The sequence below is a fragment of the Ornithodoros turicata genome, chromosome 1 (genome assembly GCF_037126465.1).
Source record: "Ornithodoros turicata isolate Travis chromosome 1, ASM3712646v1, whole genome shotgun sequence".
Classification (NCBI taxonomy): domain Eukaryota; kingdom Metazoa; phylum Arthropoda; class Arachnida; order Ixodida; family Argasidae; genus Ornithodoros; species Ornithodoros turicata.
In genome coordinates, this window is record NC_088201.1 from 76,633,768 (window position 1) to 76,644,135 (window position 10,368).

General features: G+C 45.8%; 1 protein-coding gene across 6 annotated transcripts; it reads left to right on the forward strand.

The window, feature by feature from the left end:
- Positions 1–3,036: 3,036 nt before the first annotated feature.
- LOC135378415 (uncharacterized) lies at positions 3,037–9,343 on the forward strand. Of its 6 annotated transcripts, XM_064611444.1 has the most exons (6): positions 3,037–3,249; positions 5,211–5,400; positions 6,799–6,876; positions 7,570–7,593; positions 8,155–8,255; positions 9,181–9,343. In XM_064611444.1, exons 2-6 carry the CDS (start codon positions 5,340–5,342, stop codon positions 9,319–9,321), a joined length of 405 nt encoding a protein of 134 aa, XP_064467514.1. In that variant the 5' UTR covers positions 3,037–3,249; positions 5,211–5,339; the 3' UTR covers positions 9,322–9,343. The 6 variants fall into 6 exon arrangements, 2 of the variants coding, with proteins under 2 accessions (XP_064467514.1, XP_064467515.1); XR_010418372.1 differs by having other exon boundaries at positions 5,211–6,876; positions 7,570–8,088; XR_010418370.1 differs by having other exon boundaries at positions 6,648–6,876; positions 7,570–8,255.
- Positions 9,344–10,368: the final 1,025 nt, after the last annotated feature.

Sequence of the window (10,368 nt, forward strand, 5' to 3'; positions counted from 1 at the left end):
GTAGTGGTGGTGTACTGGTGATAAGAGAACACATGAAGGGAACATATAAGAAAACGTATAAAACGCAAAAAATACACAAGAGAATACGTCTACTGCTAAAGCATTTCCGACGCATTAATTACATTAATGTCCTGAACTTTTTTTCCTCTATAGCTTGGCTTCCAGTTCGGCTCCGAGACCTTACCACTCCCTTTGACACCGAATTTTTAGCAGTGGCCGGCGCCAGTGGTTCTCAACATTTATTATTGGAGGGAATCCATGATCGTGACAGCACGACCTCAAGGAATCTGTCAAGGATCGCTGATCAAGGATGTCGCTTCAGCTTTGCTGGATTCATTCAACAGTTTTGCAATACCTCCCCGTAACGTATTGTGGGTTACCATTGATGCTTGTAAAGCTCAAGGCCACGTATAGGCAGGAGAGTCGCTTCGAAGTTCCTGCGAGTACCTCTGACAAGTACCTCTGACTCTCCAAGTGCTTGTAACGTAAGTTGTCGAAACGAAAGAGGAAAGGAAAAGCGTGGTGCGGAGAAACAGTCGGGTTGAGTTGCGGAATGAACCAACCGATGAAGACCATAGCTGACTGTATAGAGCCAGCAGTTATGGAAACAGCAAACAGTATACTGTTTGCAATGACTGTCAGCAGCGGCAACCTCGTCCTGAGATCTCGATGTCGATTCCAATGCCAACAATCAAACGTGAAGCACTGTCCGACAACAAGATTGTCCGAATGCGAGCCTTGGTATAGGCGGTCAAGTTGTGGTGGGTCACTCGCGGGTGCTGAACAGAATCCCGTTCGCGGAACCTTAGGACAAGGCTCGCGGAATCTCCGTTGAGAAACATTGGCCCATGCCATCAAGAGAGTCCCTTCCTCCTTTGAAAGGATTATCTTGCTATCTGATTCTCTATCCGGCATTTCTGCTTTGACGTCGTCCTCGGGTCTGATGCCGCCCTGTAGTCCTTGTTGTCAACCTTGGTACATCTTGCCCAGATGTACAGGGTGTGTGCAGAAAAACATGACCCGCATTTAGGCACATAGCTTGTTGTCTACCTAACTAACGAACTTCCGGTGGCGCACAATGACGCATTTATGCGTGCGAAATCTGCAGAAAAATTGTGGAAGCCATACTCAGCTTAAAAAATAGACGGAGCAACGAAAACGTCATCCTCCGTGCGTCACAATAGGGCAGCATGGTGGACGTAGGAGAGTTGTGTTCAAGCAGTTCATGTACCGCTAGGGGAGCTATCGGTGCATGAATCGAAACGATGTCCCACATGGATGCTCATCAGCAGTACCCCTAGCGGTGCCTGCACATAACTCTCCTGAGACTGAAATGCACTACCATGCACCGTGATGACCGCCCTATTGTGATGCATGGAAGCCCATGTTTTCGCGCTCTGTTTATTTTTTTAGGCTGAGTATGGCTTCCAGTAATTTTTTGTAGCTTTCGCACGCATAAATACGTCATCGTACGCCACCGGCAGTTCCTCGAGTAAGTAGGCAACGAGTTACATGCAATAATGCGGGTCACGTTTTTCTGCACACACCCTGTATATTAGCGATATCATCACTACGTGGATTACTGCCCACCGTAGACTCACCGCAAACGAAACGGCGGCGCCCTCGTTAAAATGTCCCTCTCTGGCGAGATATTCGACCTCCTCCCTGTTCTTGGGCGTATCCTCTACGAGGTATAGAAGACTCACACTCCTGTCCCGAGCCACCCCCCCCCCCCCCCCCCGACTCCCTATGAACATCTCTCCTTCTCGTGGGACCTTAAGCACTGCAGCCTGGTTGACGCGAGTCCGTTGCCTTCCGCTACCCCTAAATTTTCCCCTCCACCGTGGTGGTGTCTCTCTGTCCCCTGTGTGCTCCCACTCTGGCCAGGATGAAACGGCCTAATACTTCTTCCTCCTCTGCCCTCTTTACGATCAACTCCGCCACATGTATGTCTGTACGCCTCTGCGTTTATTGGGAGCCACCGTGTCTTTAGCTTCTCTGTTGTCTTTCGGCGTACACCATACCGCGCTGTGCAAAGAGTCTGTGGCCAGCAGGTCTCGTATTTTAACTCATTCTCTCTCGAACCGCTTCTAGACACCGCACATGTACACATATACCCAAACACATACATACTCACATACGCACGCACATACGTCATACACACGTCACGTGACACCTGCGTTCACATTGTTACGGGAGGTGGGAGTGGGGAACTCCAATAGAGGGAGCTAGTATTCAGGCACCCTAGATTGGAGAGGAACTGCTCGCCGTAGTCGGCACATTTAGGCGGCAACCTCACGACTACTGCGGGTGGCCGACTTCACAGGGGACTAGACCGACATTTGTCTTAAAGCGTCCGAGGAAAACCCAGGGAAACACACAGACAACACAGCCGGTGGCCGGATTCGAACCGCGGTCACCTACCGGTCTCGACCACATTGTTACGGGCCCTACATACAGGGTGGTCCACCAACCATGATAGAAAGTCATAGTAAAAAACATAGGCCCCGGAGAGACATGGTGTCAAGTGATTTTTTTCTGCCAATAACTTTCGCGGCATATTGGTAACATTTTTATTTCATTTCAATTGACGGAAAGTTAATTTCTTGAATTGAACTCCGAAATTTCCCAAGGCAACCTAACGTTGTCTTTGCGGAAATGGGATCCCCGTGGTCATTTTACTCAGTATAGTACATAATCCCACTCGTAATGCAATGGCAATTGCCGAAATAAATTCGCCGAAAATCCGTGGAAATTAGCCCTTTTTTGACGGCTCGTAGTTTGAGCGCAATGTTGCGAAGAAAGGAGGTTACATTGACACGTCACACGAGGGGCGAAAGGGTTACAAGCCGTCGGTTGAGCTCATTTTTGATAAGATAGCTCTGATTCCCGCACTCACCGCGCGTGTTTGTTCCGTGGGTAAGGCTTGTAACCCTTTCCCCCCTCGTGTGGCGTGTCAATGTAACCTCCTTTCTTCGCAGCTGGCCGTGATCACATTGTTACGGGTCTTACATATGATCAGACCCACATACTAGATCCACAATCGTCTTGGCCAATTTCCCATCTTGGCTCACGGCCATCTTTCAGAGAAGGAAGAAGAACAGTATCTCCATCTCGTGCCTTCCATTTGCCAGCCATCCTTCCATTTAGAAACCACACCTGATAGAAGAAGAAGTAAATCCATCCATTTGCCTGTCAAACTCCCCGTAATCAAGACTGCCCGAATTATGTGTGGCGGGCCCCCAGAGGGTAAGATATTTTTTGATAATTTATATTATACGCTGTTCTTCCTTTCCCTGTATAGTCGTTCCAAGCTTGTTCCCACTTGACAGGAATTACGCGCGGGTTTATCGCAGGCTTACATCGTTCGAACTAACATGATCTGGGATGGAAAGCGCTGGTTCACGGGTACCGCTTGTCCGCGCGCCGTCGTTTTAACATCGAGGTTTTAATATATAATCCTGGCCTGTTCAACATAACCGTGTATTGCCAGCTACGTAAGACATTCAATTGTTTCCAAAACTGGTCAGTTACGTTGTTCTGTTATGCTCTTCATATTTCGGTATAACTCGACTGGTTAGGGCAGGTGATACAGCTCTCATATTTCGGGTCTTTTCCGGCTAAAAAGTAAAACGGTTTTAACTTTCGACACAGTGAGAAAATCTGGTGTATATGTAAAAAAAATATAAAAATATGTGTAAAAAATGGTGTATATTGTACGTGGAAGAGTACAATGCATGTTGCGAATTTTTCTGTGTCTTGTCAGGGACACTGCTAGGTGGATTGATGACGTGAAAGCAGGTTTAGCTTGAAGTATTTCCACTGGATGTCAAAAGAAGACTACTACCTCCAAAGGTTATTTGCCGCGGGAAGGTTCACTGGCGGATCGGATGGGATGTAACGACAGAGGAGCAGGCTTTCATTACTTGTGGATCGTGTTTCTTCCACCTATTGCCACAAAAATCAATATTTACTGTGGAATGCTCATGTTAGTAATTTTGCCCAACAGTTGTCGAGGGCTGTAGTAGCTATCGACCGTATCAGGAAATTACTTCCAAACTGGTTAATGCGAGACATTTACTATGACAAAGTTAAATTTCTGCATACTGGTCCGGGGCGACACCTCTGCTAGTAATCGTAACAAACTACGCGTCTTCTTTAGAGAAGGGCCGTGCACTTCGTAACACACGCTGACTTTCATATAGATGCATGCACTGACAAGGGAGAACAATATGGATCTGCTAGATAGAGTCCCATCATACTGTATTAGAGAAGTCAGATGATTCGTAACTCCTGCGCATGGAACTGATTATGGAAAAGCAGGACAACCCCCAGTGCTCGGGGAACGAAGGAGGACGGACAACACGGCACTGAACTGACAGGGTTTATTTTAGATTACTGTAGCGTAGATAAATTATGGAAGACAGGCAATGTCATGTTTAGTACCGTATATCCTTAACAAATTGGGAGACCTCATACATTTAGAACTATCTCGTGCGCAAGCAAAGAGAAGTTTAAAATCATATCTTACTGACTCCGACAATACTCCTTTACTTTGAGCGTAATTGCTAACGAGCCGAGACCAGTACTGCTGCAAAAATGTGATGGCTTCGACCCATTTCATTTCTTGGATATCCTTCCTTGCGTTTTATTGCCCGCTCATCATTTTCTGTAGCATTGTCTGAATTTGTATCTTTGTGCTTTTGAGAAATCACCTATGTTTTCAACTATGCGTATTGTGTTCCCGTGTATTTCATGTACTTGCATCTTTTGTGCTAAACAGACTCTACTAAGTGCTGATGGTTCAGGTACCACGTCAGGCCCCGTCCTTTGTATCCGAGCCGCATTTCTGTGTTCAGAAATGAAATAAAATAAAAGTCAAATGAAAAATCGCAGATTCGCGCAGACTGAATTAAGTATCTTACGCCTACCTAAATTTCCGTTTAATCTTTTCGCTGTCATGTTAGGAACCTAGGAGTCACTTCAAAAAATATTTGTTGCAGGCTTACTCAAGTAGGATTACTCGTATAGGATTGTAGGATACTCGAACATGAGTATCGTTTTATTCTGCCATACTTGAATGATATATGGGCCAAAGAACAGGCAGAACAGTATTGATCGTGAAGAATGGGAATGCCAGTCCATTTCCACTATTACAATCTCTTCCAGAAACTATGTGCACACTCATGGTACACTGAATGGTCATGCAGGCGGAGCGTTGAGCTAGCGTGTTTGGAGAAGTTCCGCGGTGATCTCGTCTGCGTCGGCGACGCGGCCCCGCGATTGGACTAAGCCAGGCAACGACTGTACGCCCCCAACATGCCGCGACATAAGTCGGAATGGTAGGAATATGCGGAGGCGACTCTGTGAGAAAGATGTCCGGTGACGTCACTCTGTCCGGTAAATTAATGTCACATATGAAGGCAGGATACTTCATCTTATAACATCCAGCGCCAGGAGTATAACAACGTTGCGCTTGAAAGAAGCAATATATGATACCCGCTTGTCGTAATGCTTCAGATCATATTTAGTTGCTTAATCTTTCATGAAAGTCTCGGAGTTCCTGTTTACTGGGAAATGTACGTCTTCACTAGAGATGGGACAAATCCAGAATTTTGCGAATTTGAATTGTAATCCGAATCCAAGGAAGGATCTGCGAATTCACGAATCTTACGAACCTCGAATCTTTCGAATCCTTTCTTTAAAAAGGGCTTCAACAGCCAGGGAAAAACGATTCTACTGATAAGTGTTTTGAACCAGAATTTAATATTTTTGTTTATGAAAAACAAATTAAGTAATAGTTCACTTCCAGCAGAAAACATACCCATATACTTCTTAAATGTAATTTATTTAACGCGTTGTTTATCAACTACAGAAAATACAAACTCTCGAGTCTGAATATTTCCATAAAACTAAGAAACCATCAAAAGCAAAACTATATTACTTTTAAACTTGTAATGTAAGAGGTCCTGCCCGAACTTTTTTTCAGTCCAGAGCAATGTAAACCAACAAATAAGGAAACACCCGCCGGGCAATCAGGCTTTTGTGCGGACTCCGGAGGCGCCTAATTTAAAAAGAAACAAAGACTTGGTTGATGGATTCGGAAGATTCGATTAGCCGTTTTGGGCACTGGGATTCGGATTCTCGAATCTCCCTGTCTAGGATTCGAGGATTCGGTTGGCCCATCCCTAGTCTTTACGGATGGGCGAGGTGTGTACAAATTGCTCACTTACTCTCGTAGTATCACCATGGCAACCAAATAAATTTTGCAAATTCGACTATGATAGGATGTGCTTCCTCTGGGGCTATAATTCTGACGTGTGTTCCCGTGTTTGAGTGTAAACGCATTCCAACTTGCTGCAGCGCGTTGTTAACTAACTACCATTGCTTTTCTGCCTTTGTGTGTATGTGCGGACAGCGATGATTACTTTATTTTTCAGTCCATAAAAACCGTGTTCTTTAAAGGGAGTATTGGTCTCAATATTGCCTCAGGCACAGTGCTTTCCAAGTGTAAACCTGTTCAACAAACTGAATTTGAATGGTTCACCACAGTCCCTATTGCGACCTGCGCATATTGTTTTGCCTCGAGCTCTTCTCTATCATCTTCTGCTTATGAGTTTGCTTCAATCAGTTCTATTTTATTTCAGGTGGACGAATGGACATGAAGCGCCGCCGCTGCACCTACACATAAAACACAAACACACACACAGTTCTTAAGTCTTATAATGCGTGATATTCGACTACTGAGTGCTTCTTGAAGGATGCTTGACGGCCCATCATATCTCTCTACTTTTTCAGACGTGCCGCACTATACGCCTGTTGTGGTGCCATCCGCCACGACAGAACCTGATGTGGAAGAGAATACAACGAAGAACGGTGAGGGGTCTCCCTTCTCTCAGACATCCACTCAAACCGTACGCGTCACTAAGAGCAATGAAATTGGCCTACACGAAGGATTGCCAAGGTACAGGTCCTTCATGAGGGCAAGCTTTTCAAGAACAAGCCTTTGCCATACCAGCACGGGAGAGCTATTTCGACCTGATCGGGACTTCATCAGCTGTGTGTAGCCAGCAGACCAGTTACATGATCAGGCGAAATGTATTGTCGTTCCGTTAGGCGAACCCGAAGAAGCCTTAGCAAACAGTCAGTAAAGTGTATAATGAGAAAAGGTACTTTATAACGGACTATTTTCTGTCTCCGCGCTGTCGCTTTAGTTGCGGAGGCTACGAGGGGAACTCAGCTGATGAGCTTTTGGCTGGTGCCACAACGGCTGTGAGCATCGTATGTGATTACGTTTTAGCTGTACACTTAGTGTCATATCATGTGGAGTCAGTAGCCGCGGTTACATGAATGCGATGCATATCGTATGGAGTTATCGCACGTGTCCCGGCCGGCGGATTGGTTGACGTGACCCTGTAGGAGAGGATTTTGTTGCGATAACTCTATATAGGATACGCTTTTCTCGCATTCATGTAAACGCAGCTATTGAGCTTCGATTTCTTACTCACCATGACGACAGGGTATTACTTCCTCAAACGTCTCACATCCCGTTTGTCTTTAAACTTTCAGAAACCGAACCTGAAACAACCACAGGTAAGTGCAAAGGCACGATTCGCTCTGCAGGCAGGGCAGGCTTGATGACCGACTCTCAGCAGGTACCATAGCTTATACGTCGTTGAACGCGTCCGATCAGTACGGCTGTCTTGTAGTGCTCCAGTGTAGTAATGCATTGGCTACCCAGTCTTCGAAGTCGTTCCATACAGATTCTGCGTTTGGGGATCAATGATCCTAAAACCAGCAAAGTGTAGCACGAGAAGATGGTCATACATGTACTTTTGTTAGCCATGCTTGGAGAAACGGTTACGCAGCAAACATCGACAGCGAAGCGAAATTTGTGACAAGCCCGGTCGGTGTTTGTGCGATAGGCCGTACACTACTCGTGCATGCTACTAATTTCTGTGAATGCTAATTCAGCACTTACGCGCTCCAAAGATGTACATGAGCGAGAAGAGGATTGCGGTACGCTTTTTAAGCTGACCAACCTGTTTCCACGTGTGTTTGTTCTAAGTCTGGCAATGCATTTGCCTGGTAAGTATTCGTTAAATGTACAAAACTTAACCGCAAATGAAACCACAATAACCGTTAATTTTCCAGGTGAACCGACGACTCTGCACATATCTTATATTGCTGCTAGAATCGCGGAACTGAGCGCCAAAAGAAAATTAGCTGTTACCAGAGCAAGGTATGAAGACCAGGTTAGTTTATAGGGAGATTTGGAACACCCTATTTTAAAGCGGGAATCACCGCGTCACAAAACGGACCGCGCAATTAAGGGCACTATAATCGCAGACGTGGGAGCTTGCCAACATATCCAACATATCTGTCGCGCAGCCTACTCATTACCTGTGTGCGGCCCTCAGTGCCGTGTCGCGATGGTTGTGTTGCATAATTGCCAGATATCCGCGTGTAGTAGTGATGCTCTCCGGTACCTCACTGTCGGGGGAGGAAGCCCCGGCGATGACTGGGTTTTTTTGATAGTATACCATACTTCGATGCTTGTTTCCGTTCTGCGTGCTTGTTTCATCGAGTGGAACCGCTTGATATACCCTGTAAACAACGCGATGGAAACCCTTCGCTGCATAACCGAAGTGCTACTTCTGATTCAGCATACACTGTTAAAACAACTTCGCCACATAGCATGCTCCTAGCCAACCATCATTCCGAATGATATAATTCTGTGCAGATTTGTAGAAAATGGAGGAGGCGCCTATCTGAGATACATTATGCCTGTCCTAGATAGGCGCCTCCCCCTGTTTTGAACAAATCCGGACACAGAACGATATCATTCAGAATGGTGGTTGGCTAGGAGAGTGCTATGTGGTGAAGTTCTGTTTTCTTTGAAGTCCTCAACTCCCCTTTCTCCCACCTTCTTTTCCTTTTTTTTGGCTATAGTCGTGACGATGCCCACTTGAGTGCGGCCAACAACGGCAAGCTACCTCGACACCCCCCCCCCCCCCCCCCCCCCCCCTGTTTTAACGGTGTAGTTACGTCTGGTACCCTTCTGGTATGCACCCCACCACGAACAAAGACGCAGTGTATTTTGTGTGCTCCCTCGTAACAAAATCAGTTGAACAATAATGCTTGTTCAGTGAGTACCTAATTATTTGACGTTACTTTCAGCGAGGCCTGCCCGTGGAAGTACACAACGGTGACAAGAACGCCGATCATCCTTCGCCTTCGTTATCCATTCTCTCTGAAGACATGACGAGGACGCGCTGCCTTACAATATACAACCACCTACCGCCAACGGATGCTTATTGAAGCATAAATATTTTCTCTATTAGCGATTTTCTGCTATCGCTTCGTTGAATTCGAAGTTTGAATAGAGGAGGAGACATGAAAACATAAGAAAACATGATCGCGAGTTTCATGTTTACACCCATGACGCCCCGAATAAACTGTTGTAAGCTTTTGAGTTCCGTGCTTAACATTTCCGTCCGTTTCCAACTTCTCGGAGCTCTGAGCGTAGCTGTAGTAGACAAGCTTTACAGCGTCCCATAGGACACCTCCATTAGGTTTTGACGGTAACTCATTCTGCGGGTTCGTTCATCTCTAAGCTCTTAAAAAGGTGTGTTGTGACTTCTTTTGGGAGTACACCCTAGCCACATCACTCCCTTTGGAGTGAGAAGACCCCCTTGATGGAGAGTAATTGTACACTCCAAAGGGAGTGATATGTGTGGCAAGGGTGTAGGGGCTATTTGAAGACTGGGGCAAGTTGAGGCGTGGCACAGTCGTTGTCTGGGCTTTAGAAAATAACGTGTTGACGTTCCGCACGTGGCTTTTTAGAAAGACTTCAGACTCTGTTTTGCAGATGTGGTCGAGGTAAGAGGGCCCTTTTGGCCCCGTCTAACTTTCGCGAGCATTGACTTCCAGTTTGCTCACTTCTGCTCCTCAGCTAATAAAATGACATCGCCGTTATGATGCTGTGTCACTGCGCTGTGTTTTCATGTGGATTACTCGTGGCTGACAGTTTCGGCTGGCCGAAACAAAAGATAATTTAAATCCGGCATTAATTTTTTGATGTCCTCAGCTTACCCATAGGATGGGGTAAGTGGGTGGGGTGGGGTGTAGCCTGCAGTTTTAGCTCGTACGAAATAATTTGTGGACCGATCATTTCTCAACTGTTTGGAGATTCAGTTAACGAATCATGGTATAATTTAGGCTATTCTGATTGCTATTAACAAAATAGTTCTACTGTCTTCAACACAGACCACCTTGCCCTAAACACAGTATTTAAATACTGTGAGGAAGATGTCATCTGGAATTACAGAAACAATGATCATAATAAATCAGCAAGGAACAATATCA